Below are 18,587 nucleotides of genomic sequence, written 5' to 3'. Positions count from 1 at the left end.
AGTTTGCTGCCCCCAAGAGGAAACTGTGAGTTTAAAGAAAAGTCCAAAACTTCATTTTTTGAATGTATGATTTCTTTTTATTCAGCCTTTCAATCCCTCGTACAAAACTGTAGAAGCTCCGATTCCCATCCATCACATTCCATGGTCCCCCTCAGCAGAGGCTCACACTCCAGCACAATTACACACACAACTTTTAATACAACAAACATTAAAATATGATATGTGCACTAAAAAGCTACCGACTACATCTCATTGGAACGATCTTTCAATGTAAAATCTGTATTAAAAACTATTAAAAGTTATTAGGCCACAATATTGTCAGATAGTAAATCCCCCCAAAAAGGTAATAACGTGGAAGATATTCAAGACACTACACTAAATCTTTAATTTATCTATAAAAAATGTATAATAATAAACCTAAAACTTAAATATGTTATGGATTGGGAGCGGGCAAGGCTGTGGTGACCATCATATTTACATCTACCTCTGTGCTTTCGACCACCAACCCAGACCATGAGGCTACATGAAAAATGAAATGCCCACGCAGGAGTGTGAATCTATGTACAAGATTTTCTTTTTATAGCTATGCAGTAGACATGATGTGTGGGGACGTGTGTGTATTGGTGCCATCGCCCGAGTTTACTGGTGATGTTGTGTGTTGTGATGTGAAACTAGCTGCAGCAACAGAGACGTGGATGTTACAGTGCATTCCAGGACAGGTGAGGTGACCCACTCAAAACAAATAATATATATATATATAAACTATAGAGTACTACTATTTACAATAACGAACAACTATGGAATGATTACAATTTGTTTGGGTCTACTGGGTTTGGATTTGGATCAAAGTCCTTTGACGTTATTGAGATTATGAATATCAACGCATTCGCTCCCAATTGACCTGTGGAGTGTGTGTGTGTGTGTGTGTGTGTGTGTGTGTCTATGTGTGCGTGTCTTAATGTGCTCGATACAAGAATGTACTAGATATGAACAAATGACAGATTGACATACAACTTAAAAACATCAAGTAATCCATCAGCAGTACTTCAGTCTCTCTTCAGTAAAAGTTTCCACACTGTTTAAAAAAGACGACAGAGAAACATCCCAGTGAAGAAAATAAAGTGCGGCTACAACAGGTGAGCTTTCCCCCGATCAAAGCACTTTGAAGAGAAGAAGCAACACACGTGACACAGCAGTCGTGGACTTGTACGGCAAAGTGAGCAAAGCAACAGGACACGACTGAAAAGAGAGAGAGGACTACACAATGCTGCTTAGTGCACGAGGCACTGCAGCGTTGAGTGACCACCTCCTATGACTAGAAGCTGTGGAGTGCAAGGGACTCTGGGAGTTTGGTAATGGGAAAACCGTTAAGGTTGATGTTCATTCTGGTCCCCATTTTTTGTCTTCCTTCCTCCTCTTTCTGAAGATACCCTGTTATGATTGTTTGTAGAGGAACAGCCTGCAGCTCCGGGTTTGTGTGAAACAATCCCAGACACGTGTCGTTCAGAGGCTCCACAGCTGACCTCAGCTCAGAGAGGCTCGACACAGAGGTGAAGATCCTCCACTGACAGGAGCTCTGGGTCTGACCCGGGAGCTGAGACGGGCTGTGATAGGCTGGAGGCAGAGGAGGCTGGATTGTGTTCGACAGGCACTTAAACTCGCAAGCGTTCTGGTTTTTGCAAGACAGTTTTGGGATTGTGTGGCTGCTGATTGCCGAGCGTGTACTTTCCTCATGTTATAGTAAAAAAAAAATGGATTTATTCATGCAGCTTCACTGCCAAGTTCAGCGCTGTGTTACAGATCTGTGCAGATTCTGCTCCTCCACCGCAGACCTGATATTCATTTCATCATCTGCGATGACCGAATCTTTTGATCTATCCAACACAGTCGTGACTTTATGACCAATAATAAAAGGACAATTTCAGTAACAACCGTAAACAGAGTAAAATATTGTCGCGTACGAGTAAATCAGTAACAAATCTGTGTAAAAATGTGGATCACAACCACTGGAATCCTCGCAGACATGCAACAGATTGTGTTTTCAGTAACTTAAAAAGGTGCAAACAACTTAGTTTTGATCAGTTTCTTCAGGGGAAGGCTCCACCTGGTGGAGACAACGTGTAGCTGTGCAGCTTCTACAGTGTGAGAGTCTACAGTGATACAGCACGGTCAACCGAAAGTACTTTTTTTGCACAGTGAACGGATTCTACAGCTACAGCGCTCGTCATCCATATAATAACAGACCTACTGAGTTGTAACAGGCTACAAAGAACAGAGCATATGCAGGTATAATAATAAATTCAGTGAAAAATGTTTAAAAAAGAAATTCATTTTTCTTCTTTTAAATATTTAAAATCTTCCCCGTCTATCCTCGAGTCCCCTCGTCAGGCGTCAGCGCCCTCTGAGTTCTTAGATCGACGTGACGTGGACGGGGCAGCAGGAGATGTCATGTTGGGAGAATCACGCTGGGCTTGTTTTTCCTTGTTTGGTGAAGACGCCCGAAATGTGGTGACAGTGTTAAAGTTATTCTACCGATGGATCTGTCTACGTCTAGTCAGTCGTTCCTCCCCCCCGGTCTGAGAAAGTAAAAGTTTGTGGGAGCGTTGGAGCTCAGAGCTGAGAGTCGGCTCCCAGGCTGTTGAGCTCCTCCGGTGAGTGCTTCTCTCCGCCCGCGGCCGTCTGCCGGAAGCCGGCCGTGATCTCGTCGAACGTCCGGCCTTTGGTCTCCGGCACTTTGAAGTAGGTGAAGACGAAGAAGAAGAGCAGCAGCACGGTGAAGATGACAAACACGTAGGGGCCGCAGTATTCCTGTGAAGAGATTTCAGGAGGAGAATCGGTTATTTAGTCGTAGGTTCGGTGAAGGTGAGGACGTAAGGTGGCTTCGACAATTTGGAAAGAGTGCAAATAAATAAATAAATAATTTGTTTGATAAACTTTGGTTTAATGAGGTTATGTGTTCAGGAAAATTCCAATAAATATCGACAATTGAATCAAATCCAAACTAGAATAATGTTTTCTGCAGAGTTAGCAAACCACGTAGAAACTAAAAACACATTTCACAGTTGCTTGATCCAGTGTTTCCTCATGTTCTCGACTCACCTGTACATACTGGAAGCTCATTCCCACTATGAAGTTGGCGGTCCAGTTGGACAAACCAGCGATAGCCATGGCTGCAGGCCGGGGTCCCTGCGAGAACAACTCGGCCACGATGAACCAGGGGATGGGACCCGGTCCGATCTCAAAGAACGCCACGAAGGCGAAAATGGCCACGATGCTCAGATACGACATCCACTTGTACTCCTCCTACAGGGACAGAGCACAGGAAATAGAATACAAAGATTATTCATTGTCATTTTTAGCGCAATCGCTGCAGATCTAGTTAGATGCGTTTGTTGATTTACCAGCAGTGCCAAGGCAATGGTCATCAGGATGGCAGACCCGGCCATTCCCATCAGCCCCAGCAGGTGCAGAGACCTACGTCCTGCACGCTCCACAACAAACAGCTACAAGAAGAAACAACAAACCTCAATGAAGACACATTTCAAAAATGTCATTCCTACAGGAATGAGCATTTGCTCTGGTACTACATGACAGATCCTCACACTGTTAAATGGAAAGTGATTTCTAGTATATTGGTTTAACAGCTACTAAGTATCTTGAAAATCACCCGAATCATTTCTGGGTAAAGAGTTCTCTGTGGCAAAACAATTTCAAGAGAAAAGTCTAAAAATTAGGAAAATAAAGTCTAAACATTACAAGAAAAAGTCAGTTTTATCAGAATAAGGTCTTAATACAATGAAGTAAAGTATATTGTAATATTATGACTTCACTCCTGTTATATAACATTATTCTTTAAATCTCTTTTTCATTAATATGGCCCTAATACAACGTTGTGCAATAATTTGATGATGACACAATTTTACACTGTACTCACCGACACCACAGTAAACGCTGTGTTGACGACCCCGGCACCGATGGTGGCGTAGACAGGCTGCGCTACCCCGGCTTTCTCAAAGATTTGGGTGGAGTAGTAGAAGATCTAAAGACACGACAATAAACAAAGTGATGGTTACCATTGGGTTTGTGTGTCTGTTCTCCAGAACCTCAGCCGCGGCCTCACGGTGAACAACAACATGAGGTGTGGCAAACTCACGGCGTTGATGCCGGACAGCTGCTGGGACAGCTGCAGGATGACGGCGACCAGGAGGGGCTGGCGGTAGTGAGGCGACATGAAAAGCTCCTTGATGTTCACCTTCTTCTCCCTCATCATCTGCCGGCTCTCCTCCTTCATCTCCTGCATGTCGGCGCTCACGTCCGTGGTTCCTCGGAGCTTCTTCAGCACTGAAACGAGAGAACGGGTCGACAGCGGTTCAGCCACGTTTCTCTTTGTCTTTTTAGATTTCGGAGGATTTTTTCTACTGCAGTTATATCGAATATCATCGACTTCATGTATGTGAACCACAGACTATTTACAGAGATTGACAACAAGACAGCTCTCAAAAGTGAAGCCAAAACGTCTTGATTGCCCCCTGGTGGCTGGTCATAAACCCTACCTCTGTATTAGCAGGTGGGACATGGACCACGCTAAAATGTCAGGGTACACATCAAATACAATTTCCCCAACAATGTTTTCTATCATTTTCTGTAGTTCAAGTGTTTATTGCTCCAGTAAGTTTGTTTTCAGTTTGTTATTTAATGCTAAATGCTAATAGACTGACGGCATCTGTATCTGCAGCTCCACACCAGGTTCAGAGTTGCAAAAACCCGGCACCCGGTAAATTTAAGCTTCAACAATGGATGATGCGCCTCTACTTCTATTATTGCAGTCTATAATGTCAAGAACTCACCGTTCTTGGCCCTGTTCTCTTCGTTCTTGTTGATGAGCAGGAAGCGGGGGCTCTCGGGGCAGAGGGGCAGCAGGATGCACTGGGCCACAGCCGGGATGAAGGTGAAGCCCAAGAGGAGCGGCCAAAACCTGTCGTTGCCCATTATCGCCTCCATTCCAAACACCTAGCACAAGCCCACACAATCCAAACATGAATCTCCTGCAGAGCCTCAACCATGCATTGGTATAAACGACCACACATCTGACGAGGGCAGCTTTGCACCAACCTGTGCGATGAGGATGCCGAGGACGATGCCCAGCTGGTGCAGCGTGCCCAGGGCTCCTCGCAGAGCCGTGGGGGAAACTTCTCCCACGTACATGGGCACGAAGCCCGTGGAGAGGCCGGAGTAGAGGCCGATCACGAACCGACCGATGATCAGCATCTCCCAGGAGCTCGCCATCTTGGAGAAGCCCATGAAAGCAGCGGAGACGAAGGCCAGGATGTTAGCCATGAGCATGGAGTTCTTCCTGGAGACGACACGGAACAGGACAAGGTCAAGTTACGTTTCTCAAAACTTCTTATGTGTCTCAGCTGAACAATAGAACTTATTCTATTCTATGTAGCAAACTAAATTCAGTAAAACTTTTTATCATTTACATTTCACGAGCACAGAACCACTGGATGTTGTGACTGCCTTGATTCTTCACTACTCCTGAAATATTTGATTTCATTGTGTGTTTGTCTGTATAGTTCTTTTTTATTCTATTTACTATTCTATTCCTTCCACCTGTTTTATTCTTTACTTGGGCAGCTGTAATACCCACAGGTCTCCGATGGGGATAAATAAAGGAAGTTCTTTATAGATTATTTCTACCTATGTAGATTTTCATGTTGACACTGGGCAGCTGTTTTATATAATCTATAGAACTTGTGTTCTCTCTATATAAAATCCAGCTTGCACTACTCTCATCCTATCCAGCCTGTGCCTTTGACTGCACACCATGTTGTACTATGTGCTTTGTTTTAATTACTTAATATGTTGCATACTTCTATCTACACCGGGGATCAGAGAGAAACAGCTTTTCATGTCCTGTACAAAGCAGACTTGACAATAAAGTTGACTTTACCTTTTATTTATTTTCTTATGACTTTCATAATGTACAATATTGTTTTCTTTCTGTGCCGTTTGTGTGTTTATGTGGAACCCGGGAAGAGGGAGGCTCCTAATAAAAACATGATCAAAGAGCAACTCAACCCTAAATCCACGTTACCGTCCTGACACTGGTATCTACAGTGTCCATTACACAGGAGGTTATTTGATTTTTTTAGGATTCATGTAATAGTGGATAAGTAAAGTAGAAGAGCGATGACTTTTCCTGGAACTTGCAGAGGAACATTTTGAAACCTCTAAAGAGGGTGTTCCACGGTCTCAAGGCCGAATGCATCAGTGTTTGTTCTGTGAGGTGGGTGGACGGATCTACCTGCGTGTGCACAGGAGCAGATGTTTATTGGGAAGGTTATATAACATCCGAGTGTGTTCAGCAATAATCCCTTTGTTAAAGGCCATCAGGAAGTTTGATTCAATTTGTTTTGCAAATTGATTGAGAAATGTTATCACAGATCCATCTATTAGACGCCTAGTTCCATGTTGTAAGTGGTTTGTATCCACATCATACCATTTCTATTTTATTATATTTCAATACCAGCAGGGACTTTATCCGGTACTTACCGTCCTAAGCTGTTGACAAAGAGCCCGACAGAGAAGGATCCTATGATGCCACCGACGGAGAAGATGGAGACAGAGATGGACCAGATGGCCGTCAGGGAGTTCTTGGTGATTGGTTCGTTGTAGCGCTGAAGCCATGTTTCATTGATGAAGGACTCAATGATCTAGAACCACAAACAAAGAACAAATGTTTTGTGAGCTGAATCAGAAAAATAGGAATTTAAACATTACCACGAATAGGATCTTTTTTTTAAGTTTTGCTGAATCACATTTAAAGAGGATCTTCGTTATGTAAGTGGTGTCACACTCAATGTCGTCATTGCATTTACTCAGCAGCAGATCAGGTGCCTCTGTGTTCCTCTTGCTCAGGCCCATACATAGTGTTTCTCTGTGACCAGCGGATGGCAGCACTGTGTGATCATCACCATAACCTGGCAACCAGGAAGTTTACCAGTGTGGTTTAGTTTCCATTCCCCCCCCTCCCCCCATCTCCTTTACGGGACGATTTACGCATGTTTACAAACACACGCCCACAAGAGCTGTGTCTGTTTACTTGTGTCATACACCTCTCATGTGATTCAGAGGTCACCGCTCCGTCTGTGACTTCAACGGCATGTCTCTCACCCCCCCCCCCCCCCCCCCCCCCCCACACACACACACACACACCCCCCCCCCCACTGGCCTTAACAAACCTGAACCCTAGCCCTGTCATGTGCCTCCCTGATAGTGTCACATCATCCATATTTGTTTTGAAACACTTGGCCTCGTGTCAGAGCTCATGATGTACTCAAGCTCTTCTGTGGTATCTGGATTAAATACTCCGCCGTGTCCTTGTGAACTATTTAGGAATAGAAATTCTGTCACCCGCTGTCAAGGGCTTCCCTGCGGTGTGGGAATACATATAGAGTGACATCTTGAGCTCGGGTCATTTTTCCGCTATCGTCTAGCGCTCACAAGACCTCGCTTGGCCATAAAACAAGTGCATCATCGTGCGTGCACTGTACTGCCCCCCCGACCCGCATGATTATTAGCGTTTGGTTTCAGCTGGTGCCGTCGTTAACCAATAAGGAGCCAGGACCCAACATGATGATGAAATACAAATTCTGACTGTCCAGCCTCAAACAAATAAAAGGACAGTTGTTGTGTATGTATTGTGTTATCTGGCATTTGTGTCAAGTGCTTCTGTTAAGATTTAATTCCCTGGTTCTGTTATTTCTATTTAATGGATATTAGTATTTAAATGCAGTGTACTGGATCTGTGTTATCCTTGTTCCCGACATCTGAAATTCATCCGACTTTTCCACGACAACGGCTGAAGAGAAAGGAAACGGCAATTCAGTCTTATTACCGGAGCTGCAGTAGCAAACCTGCACCTTCCCCTGCTTGGTAGACGATGAACCCGAGTGGCTGATCTTGAAAAGTTCCGCAATTAGTTTGTGTTCTCGGCCCGAATCTAATCTGATCACACCGCACAGTACAAACCCGCCAGCTGGCTCTTACCGTACAGAGGAACAAGCTGCCCATTCATTCGTTCAGCCTGTCAGCAGCATGTGTTGCTGGAGCTGACTGGTGACCAGGCTGTCAAGGTGAGCACTGTGTATGGTGCACACACAGGGAGCGTGTAGAATCAAGTGGAGTAATCGTCCTTCAAAACTCTGCATTTGTTTGTTTGTTTTATACCAGGATGAAACTTGGTGGAGGCAGATCCAGGAACTTTTTTTTATAATCACTTTCGTCAATATTGTGTATTTGATGTTTTCTAAAATTTCCCCGGGACAAATTTATATTTAGGGGACTGATATCTATGAGTGTGCACACTGTTGTGTAGCCTGGTTGTATTTAATGGGACTGTTTGGCCTTGGAGGACGTATGTGATCCGTCTCAGTGAACTGTGTGGGAAAAAGATAAAGGGGGGTTGGATTCAGTGTTGTGCAATTTCATGTGAATCCAATCTAAAATCTTGATCTAGCGGACATGGGGTTGGTTTCTGGGTGTATACCAACAAATAGGACAAAACAACTTTCTGTGTTGTTGAAAAACGTAATGTGTTCTTTAGTTATAAAGCTTGTTTGAATTGAAAGAGACCTGCAGACATATGCTCCACGGAGTCCATTCCTCTGATCTAGAATTTGTATATATCCAGCAGCATGTTCTTATTTATTTATGTATTGCTTCAGGAACAGTAAACTAGAGGTTTGCATGTTTAAATATCATTAATCACAGATTGTGTCCTCCTTTGGTGCACAACTTCCCAAATAAGGACACCGTGTGCAGTGTGGAGCAGAGACAGGCATGAGGAAGGAGCGTGTCCAATCAGAGACGCTATAACACAGTGGAGAGCCAGCGTCACAGGCAGCAGCAGCATCGCCACCATGGCCTCTATCACAAAGAGCGGAGAGGGGCTGCTGATAATCTGAAGTGCTGTTGCTATATATAAAAGTTGTGTTCGCGCAATTTCAGCCTCTTAACTGGTTATTAACAAATAAAGGTTTAAGAACCTCTGCTGGGCAACAACTTTTGCGCACACTGCACGTGATGCTGCTTAGACCTGAGACTTTTGTGTGTGTGTGTGTGTGTGAGGCCAAAGCTGGGGAATGGTAAAGGGATAAAGAGCCAAGAGGGCAGGCTCATACTGGCCCAGTGTGTAACAGGTGACAGGTTCCCCGCCTCCCTCCCAGCGGGCGGCCACTCGAAACGCAGTCAGTGGCTGAGCCGAACGGGAGCACGTGTTGTTTTCATGGTGGAGACAAATCTTTGCTGCTGACAAAGTGTCGTGCTATTGAGGCAAAACACAGGATTAACTATCGGAAGAATGTGCAGGACTTTTCAGGAACTTAGAGCCGCTGCGATTAGCCGATAAATAGGAAAATTAAATCGGCCGCTGGATTTAGCTGCTTAAATGTGAGGGTTGGCTGGAAACAACCGACTGATTTGTCTAGAAAAGCATTGGCTCATGAAGTAATGATAATTCAAATTATTGTTAATAATAAATTATTGATATTTTTATAGCCGCAGTTTACGAAACGTAAGACAATGCTTTCTAAAAAAATTATACCACTGTAGTTTGTCTTTTGATAACTGTGGCAATAGGACAAATCTGAAAAAATGACCCAAAGCCTAAAACGTTATGACCCGAGAAGAAACGTACATAACAGCAGATCTGGAGTCAGATTCTCTCCTCTGTCTATTTCAGCTCTTTTCACTCTAACGAAACACAATAAGAGAATGTATCCGGTCTTTCCACGCGGCTTTGACAGTGTGACGACAGTCCTGATAAAAGTCGTCCTCACAGGGAGAGCAACACAACCACCTGCGGCTCTGGATCCACGTGACAGTCGGATCTCCTGCTCACGAGGACTCAAAGGAAACTTTAACAAAGAGCGGAGGAGGCGGCGCTCTGGCGCGTCTGGTGACACACCTGTGACCCGTGGTGCGTCGGCTGTGTAGCCGGGGGGGGTGTGTACAGACCAGTGCAAACCGGCCAGACAGGAAAGTTATTTACACCAGCTCAATAGAGACATTCCCCAGGAAATGAATATCTTTAAAGTAGCTGTCTGTTAATCAAACCTACTGTAGATTTAGTCCTCGTGGGGGGGGGTTTGGAAAACACATCTTCAATTAGATTGTTTCTATACGGGGATAAATGACTCAACTTTAATTTCCTCTGAATTCCCTTGTCTACATTTTCCCAGCCTGTTCCCTGCAGCCCGGCTCCAATTTTGGTCATGGACTCACTCTTTTACACAGGGATCGCTCAGGGCCTGTTAAGACAGATGTCCTTGGACTTTTGCCTAAACGCAGCTATTATTATCTCTGCAACCCGCCCCCACCCCCCCCCCCCAACCCATCAACTTTCTGTCTAGCTCTTCAATCCTACATGTGAGTGAACAGCAGTCACTGAGTCTCGGGCTGTGCAGCCATGCTACCATGTTTTCATTTACAAACACACTGCACCACTCGGGAGTTTCAGGGACGCCAACACAGAGAAGTTTGGAAATGCTGCTGGACACGTTTCAGTTTGAAAGACTCCAGGGTTGCGTTTGAGAAGTTTGGAAACGGTGACGTGGAACGCTCCCAACCATTTGCTCATTGGGTCTTTTTTGTCGGGGCCAATCCTGCATCGATTTATCATGAGCCTCTTCCAGAAGGAAACAACCGGCATTATGTGTTGCTGAGCCTCTTGGCCATCAAGCGTTGTGTGATTAAATTCTGTATTTTGCAACCGCTACTTACATTTTCTTCCTGTGTTTACACCGGCACGAGCATGTCCAGTGTAAGCGAGTGGTCATGTGATCTCTGCTTCAGGCATGTTTGTATTGATGAGTATTAAAACTGATTGTTTAGCACGCACACAGGTACTTCACACTAATGACTAACAGTGTCTGATTCATGTCCTGGAGATGCTGTTTGAGCAGTTCCATCCTGGGTGCACATTCCTCGTCACTCACCTTCTGAGGGGCATTGATGACGCCGGTGTTGTAGCCGAACTGCAGGGAGCCGATCACAGCTGCTCCGACGCTCATCAGCAACGGGAACGTGATTTGCTGCAAGGGAACAAAGAGAGGAGAGGAGGACAATGCTGTGAGCGACTCGACCAGTTTGACCAGTTGTTTGACATTTTTATCCGACGGACGGAACAGAGGGTTTGTCTTAAGAGCTGGGACATGATCTGCAGTGGTTTCATCTTTCCAGTTGCACAAAACTTCCACTATCCCCATGTATCACTGACTGAGATCTTTTATTTTCTGATATTTGTGCTTCAGCTGCTGGAACATCATGACTTCAAAATAACATTTGAGGTTTGTCAGCCTCTAATTTTATCTGCTCTGTGTGTTCCTGTCCTGAAAAATGAGTAGACTATTAAAAACCTGAAATATGTTGACGGTGTGGTCGTCTCAGACAACATTATGCAACAAGGTGAGAAGTGGACTGCTTGTACAACTTTAACCTTTTGACCCCTGAAGCCAGGAGGAACAGGGAAGAGACTTTTCTCTTGTTTTCAGGTTTTATGACTTGTGTTATTGTCTGCGTTCTTGTTCCCGTTATTGCAAAGTTCATTTCCAGCTTGATCTCGGCAGAGCCTGCTAGATTAGAGGAGATTTGTCCTCATACCCAAAAGCTAATAAACCAGAGCAAAGTATGTCGCTGTCTGTGTCCAGTTCCCAGGCAGAAAAACTGCCTCAAGCCACAATTTACCTTTTTTTTGGTCATTCCACCTTAAGCCACAATCATCTGTGTTTGTTCTGCTTCTTTACTCATAGTGTGTGCGCGAGGATGAAGATCTTATAAGATGAAAACACACGTTCCGTTTTCAGAACAACTATATAGAAAAGCAATAAGCTGAGTTTCCCACTATTTCCATTTTACTATATCTCATAACCAGACATCATGTCTGGAGGATGGACATTTGCCTCAGTGTCTTGCGATTCACACCAAATCCTTTGCTACACTGAGTCACACCAGGTTCCTCGTGTTGTGAAAACAAAACGACCCGACCTTCACCGGTGGGAGACGTCACCTGTAAATCGTTTCTTTATCGTGTGGAGACCAGAAACATGACTTCTTCTTCAAAAACACGATATGAATAATTTTATCAGGAGAATAAACCATTTAGACTTTGATACCACAGAGGATACACACACACACTGGAGGGGGGGGGGGGGGGGGGGGGGGGGGATCTAAGCTTGATATTTACTCTTTTACTCCTTCGTGGCTGGTTTTTAGTCTCCATTGATCTCTGAGGGAAACACATAGACTGTATATAAAGACTTGGAAAGTTTATTTGATGTCTGTTCTTAGATTTTTAGTTTGGCCTTGTGCATCAACTAACATGGAGGAGACTGCAGCCAGGGGGCATTTCCGACACTTTGGTTTTACTTTTGGAAAACCAATCATGTCGGCCATTTTTATGTGAAGTCCTTGGGGCAAAATGTGTTTTTTTTTAGACTAACCCACTCAGCTTTGGTCACCACCTGGTTGTTAAGCAGATTTGTGGTAGACAGGCAGAACACAGTGGGTTTTACCTGAAGACAAAACAGTAAAGTTGACATAAAAGATTCTAAAAAAAACTCTGTAGGGCTGAGAACTGCAGGGCTGGCTGATTATTCAACTTATTTCTTAACAACCAGTTGATCCACAATTAATATGAAAATATTGATTAAAGAAGCTTGAAGTACAGAGTCAGGTTTGCAAAGTTTTCCACTTTTAGTCACACCCTGAAGCGGACTCTGAAATATGAATTTCCTGAGAAGATAAACAAAAGGCCACTCCCTCGGAACTATGTGTGCTCTTCTTTAAAATCTACTTTTAAACAGCAGTGGCCAGACACACGAGTTTAAAGAGCTTCTGTGTATGAGCCTCAGAAGCACTTTCTTGCATAATGAAAAGGGCGGAGAAAAGGAGGAAGAGGAAGAAAAACCTCTGTGTGTAGTTGGGGAGGCAGTAACTCTACCATGCTCCGTCTAAAAAAATGGGGCTGGCTAGAAAGACTTAAAGACCCGAGAACATCTCTAAGCCAATCAGGTTTCTTGTAGGGGAGGGTCATCAGGTTCATGACACAACTGTTTAGGCACAGTATGTAACACAGACACACAAAGAGACACACACACACCCACCCAGCCACGTTGCAGACGAGAGAACCAACCAGAAGCTAGAATAAGAGCCAAGCCCATGGCTGCTGCTGATTCAAGAACAAATGTACACACCACCAGCTGCTTTTTACTATAAACACAAAACGCCTGTCTTTCCCATCTGGGGAAGGGCTGTAATTGTTTGCAGAAACTCCCCCTGAAGGTGGACCTCAGGATCCAGATGCAAGCGTGGAGACGGCAGCGTGTGTTCTTGTGAAATCAAACACGCCTCTGTGACATCTTTAACTTTAACCCACAAACCAGGAGACCTCCCTCGGCCTGGCCTCTGTGAACAAACAGCGTTTCATGGGGGCATATGTTTCTTAAGTCCACATATAGTGATCGCACTGTTTCTTTAAATGACTAAAACATGTGGAGCGTTTTGATAATCAACAACCCTCAGGGCAGGAGAGGGTATTGATATGGTTTCTCGTACGAGGGAAGTGGCAGCAACACAAAACAATGGAGTCACACCCAATAAAAGTATTTTTGTGACTTTGTCCTTGAAGCTGTGGTAAGTGACCAGTCCCTATCCGCTGCTGTGGTTCTATCTGCAGTAATCTGGAGCAAATCTCAGGAAATGCCATCGTAATTTTTGGGGCTAAAGGAATACACTGTCATTAAAGAATCACGAAATCTTGATAGGTTTTGAGTTTTACTGAGGAAGAGAGATAGAGAGAGAGAGAGAGAGAGAGAGAGAGAGAGAGAGAGAGAGAGAGAGAGAGAGAGAGAGAGAGAAAGAAAAAAAGAAACGTGACTCTCTGGAACTAACAAGCACAACCACTCAGCTGCCAAGATCCACCAGGATCTGGCAGGACTCTGGAACCTGGCCTCTGAAAACAAGCTTTTCCTCTTCCAAGACTGACTCAACGAACAGTGTGGCTGCTGGAGAGTTTTCTTCAAGCCACAAATAAAAGGACAAAATCTTGTCTGCGTCATCTTTATGTAAAAGTATCAAGACATAATTGCAGGAAGGCGATATTCCATTATCTACTTCATATGCTTTTATTTTATGTAAATGCACCCTAGAGCCCAAACACGAATTAATGCAAATGTGCCCTCTTTTGCATGTGAAAAGTAAAATGTGATGTGGGGAAGCAGCCAGAACATTCTAGTTGAGTCATGGCTGTGGTGCATATTAACACTGTTGATAGCAGCTTCCGTTGCGTGACAACACGGCCTCACGACTGAGGGCAGGCACCAGGACTTATAAAGAGCCCGTTAATAAAGCACATGATGCAGCTTATTGGCAGAAGATCCGTGCAAACATCGAGACAGCAGCTCAAACTGTAGACTTACCATAGGCTTTGAAAAAAAGTGTTACTAATGCTACTAATGCTAAAACACTAAGGAAGACAACTGTATTAACTTGCGGTCTAACGAGCAAAGTCAGCGGCCAAAGTGTGACAACTTCTTTGAAACACAAGGATGTTGTGGTTGATATTAAAAAATAAGAGCCTGGTCACAACCAAGTATGTAAACAGGATGTGAGTCTATATAGAAACGGCAGCAAGACCAGATGATATGAGGCTTTATGGGATGATCACTTTACCAGCACTATAAAATAAGATGTATTATAGCAAGAGTGGTTATCTTTAATCTAAGTGGATTTCTGGCCACTGTTAGGCCACAGGTCGACTGGAAAGTGATCCTGTATTTCTCTTGCGCGATGCTTTGACACTTTATTGTTATCTCTTAATTAACTTCACACTACTTCAACTAAACACTACTTGTATCATCAGAGTCAGACTCACAGGGGATTTCCTCTACAGGAGCTCAGACAGTATCTAACTTTAAAGAATAAAAAGGAAGAAGTGGGCGATTCTCTGTAATTCGTCAGGGTTTAGTTCCTCCTCGCCCGGGCTGAGGCAGAGTCGAGGCGATGGCCTACGCTGCCACCATCACATCTCCGCACGTGGCCTCTTCAGGTTCAGCTTACACAGCGGCAGGGAATCCAATCTGTCCCCCCCCCCGAGCTCACCTCCTCCCACTACGGTCTATTCAGCCCTGAAGCCTCCTCGTCCTGATCTGATCTGCCCCTTTGTTGTATCAGAGAATATCATTCACCATAAAGACAATTTACAAGCTGTTCAAATAATAGCCCCAGAAAACAAGAATAACTTTCCATTTTTTTTCTTTACTTTAACTCGTGACAAAATCAATCGATGAATTCATGTAAAACTACAATGTTGAAGAAGAGCATTGTGTTTTCTTTGATAAAATATCTTCCTCTGGTTTATATCTCTGTTAAATCTCATCCAGGTTAGTCTGGGACTTCCTTGTAATGAGAGTATCACTCACTATGAGTCTTGAAAAAACATTTCCTGGTCACTTGAAGCAATAAAGAATGAAAAACCTATGTTGTTTATCTTATCAAGTGTTTTCCTGGCCTCTATGTATGTACAGTGGTGCTCTCTGTTTGGGAACATTGTTGTACAGTACCTCCGCCAAGGACCAACTGTCCTGCAAAAATATATCTATCTAGCTGCACCAAATTTTACAAGTAGATATAATCTCCCCAAACGTGTCTGATTTATCATCAAGACCCATGAATGATTCCCTGGGAAGCAACGCCCCACCTTGAAATGTTAAAGAAAGGGGGGGGGGGGATCCTGGATCAGCACCAAAGTGTGAGTATTTCTTCCATGGACCAACCCACATCCTTCCACTGAATTCTGTGGTGTTCCAACGGTTCGTTTTTTTGCATATTCCTTCTGACTAATTTACAAACAATCAGACGGGATAAACAGGACCTCATTGGTGGAGGGAGCAGTGGGACTGTGGTGCCTCTGTGAGCTCAGAGTTAGTATTTGTCATGATGATATCGATCAAGGCAGGTTTTGACCCCTTTGTGAAGGGTTTCGATCAATTTAGGTTTGTGCTTTTTTTTTTCCAGCGACATTAAACGGAGCCTGTCGAGAAGGCGGCAAGCAAAATCGAGCGATCGGTCCAGTGACTATAAAAAAAAAAACATTACACATGCACTCTCGCTTACTGGTTTATCTCAATTAAACCCCGAACAGATCTTTTAATCCCAACTTTCGCAGCACAGCCTCTTTATGACTCATTAGGACGTGGTCCCACTCTAAGACGTACTGAGCGGAGCTAGTCATGCAGACATAAGTCCATCTACTGGACCCGGGTCTTAAGGAGAGCAGGAGCTGGCAGATTTTATGAGCAGCAAGAGAGGACGGAGGGGGAATTAAGCCGCATGTGCAATTCATTTCGGTACAATGTGAGGCTGGTTGTTGGCTCCAGGCCCCCAATCAAAATACCTGTGCTGTCGAGTCGGTCAGAAATCAAATGTGTAGGAGCTGGTTTCGCTCAAACCAGAGCTGGTCAACTGTATGCTTGACCCCAATTAGCATTTTCCATTCTTTGTGGGGGGAAGATTAGAGGATGAGGTGAGTTTTCAGGCCCAATCAAAGCTGAGTGTTGTTGAGAGAGACGCTCGTAGACAAAGTGGGACAGCGGGCTTCATTCGTGTCACGTTTTGACAGAGAAGCACGCAAGCTGTTTTTTTTTTTTAAATGGAAAGTTACAAACCAGAAGACGGTTGAAGTTGCCTTGTGTGAATCTGCACATGAACCTGGACAAAAGGCAAGAGCGTGACATTAACTGAGCCACACCTTGCTGACTCGATGACAGGACAGGTTTTAATACAAGCACTGATCAAACATCCTACACCCTTCCCTGAATTGGATTCATGTCACCAGTACCATGAAGCTGCCACTTCCTTTACTCTGGAGGATTTCAACACTAAGTGACCCACTAGTCCAAATCTGATGGAAGCAACAAAACCCCCCAGAGGGAGTGAAGCCCAGTCTGGGAGGGAGAGGGTCAAGGCTTTCCCTCCCCCAGGGTTGACCACTTCTCCCTGCAAATGTGCCTTCTGCACATATCAGCGGCAACTGGGACCATTTCCCATCACGTCCACAACAAACCAGTCCAGCTGAAGGGGGCTCGGCAGGATGCTGTGCACGCTGAAGCACAGCCTGGAGACAGGGAACAGCACCAGCTAGGGAAACATGTTCTGGCCACTGTGTCAAACTGAGCTGCCCTGCACAGCTCTCCTGGGTGAATGACGTGCGCACCTCACTGGACTGCTTGACTCCGTTTACGCAACAGTTACCGCAAGCCTCAGCTGGATGGAAAACGCTCCATCACACGAGATCCCTTCTATTTACTTTCTGAGCAGCGAGCGTCACAGACTGAGAGAATAAGGGGCGTCTTCACTTTAAATCATTATAACCACCCAGTTGGGATTAGTGATTGTTTACACTGAGAATATCAGGATTTAACACTTTAATAAATTACATTATTCACAAGTGAACATTTTGTTTCCAGTGCGTACTCATTTCAATTTGGGCCAAATTTACGATTTCAACAAATCTGCAAATATTGATTATTGAACATGTCTAGATTATTAAAAGAGACTTAAATCATTATTTCTTAAATGTCCTGTTTGGTTTCAACAAACAGTCAAAAAACAAAACACAAGCTGAAACTATTGATTGATCGATCAGTTCATTTATTTTTTATAAGTCGTTATCAAGCAAAATGCAGACTTACTTGGTATTTAATATTTTTGCATTGTTGTATTGCCATTTTACAACTGGAATAAATCACAGTAAGCCACTTCTTCCTCAGCTGTTCCTATACTATATACATTAATATATACATTAATATAAGTACAATATATCCCTGTGAAAATGTTAAAACAATAACTCGATACTTTGCACTAACTTATGGCAATAAAGAAATAAGCAGATATCAGTTGTAGTAGCAGTAGTAGAATAAAAATATCCAAGTCCTCTTTTAGTTAAATACTACAAAAAATACTACTCAACAAATAAGAGACTTAGCGGATATAGTCAACTCGATGTTTACCCTCCATCATTTCACATGAAGCACAACAAATACATATTTCTAACCCACGTGAGCAGCGGAACTAGAAGTCGGTAGAGTTGGGGGGACTATTTAGGGGACACACCGGTCTCATCGCACGGCTCGTTGACAACAAATGAGTCGAGGAAGTCATTTACCTTTCCCGAGTCCATAATGGCAGCGATACGGAGGAAATAGACTCGGTCTTCCTTCCTCCTTCACAACGTTGCCCGAGATGGAAGAGCTTCCTCCGGGGAAGAAGTGGGAGAAGGCGGTGTTGGTGGCGGCGGCAGAGGCGAGGGTCTCCCGGTGGGGTCTCTCAGAAGGAGTCGCTCATCACGGAGGTTGGGTTTTAAACTTAAGTTGGAAGTTCTGGTCTTCTTCAGCTTCGGTGAGTCTCTCTCCGCTCAGTTTTCGGCCGACGTGTGGAAAGTCTCTACCCCCAAGATGTGAGCGTCTGGCTCCGGAGGCTGCACCGTGGCTTCGGCTCGGAGGAGTCCTGTCCCTGGTGCCTCGGAC

General features: G+C 44.3%; 1 protein-coding gene across 1 annotated transcript; it reads right to left on the bottom strand.

The window, feature by feature from the left end:
• Positions 1 to 54: 54 nt before the first annotated feature.
• Positions 55 to 18,587, bottom strand: slc2a1b (solute carrier family 2 member 1b). Its single transcript, XM_062407125.1, has 10 exons — positions 18,227 to 18,587; positions 11,001 to 11,096; positions 6,556 to 6,716; positions 5,113 to 5,353; positions 4,848 to 5,010; positions 4,154 to 4,341; positions 3,935 to 4,039; positions 3,402 to 3,503; positions 3,100 to 3,303; positions 55 to 2,808 (listed from the first exon to the last, which is right to left on the bottom strand). Exons 1-10 carry the CDS (start codon positions 18,239 to 18,241, stop codon positions 2,611 to 2,613), a joined length of 1,473 nt encoding a protein of 490 aa, XP_062263109.1. The 5' UTR covers positions 18,242 to 18,587; the 3' UTR covers positions 55 to 2,610.

This window comes from Platichthys flesus, chromosome 2 (genome assembly GCF_949316205.1).
Source record: "Platichthys flesus chromosome 2, fPlaFle2.1, whole genome shotgun sequence".
NCBI classification, from domain to species: domain Eukaryota; kingdom Metazoa; phylum Chordata; class Actinopteri; order Pleuronectiformes; family Pleuronectidae; genus Platichthys; species Platichthys flesus.
This window is presented reverse-complemented; position numbering and strand designations above follow the sequence as displayed.

What these genes read in the sequence shown, in the direction of transcription:
- slc2a1b (XM_062407125.1), bottom strand. An exon ending in TTTGTCAACAGCTTAGGACG is followed by an intron (nt 5,354 to 6,555) that starts GTAAGTACCGGA and finishes TGTCGTCTCCAG; the next exon opens with GAAGAACTCCATGCTCATGG. An exon ending in AGCTGTCCGGCATCAACGCC is followed by an intron (nt 4,040 to 4,153) that starts GTGAGTTTGCCA and finishes TCGTGTCTTTAG; the next exon opens with ATCTTCTACTACTCCACCCA.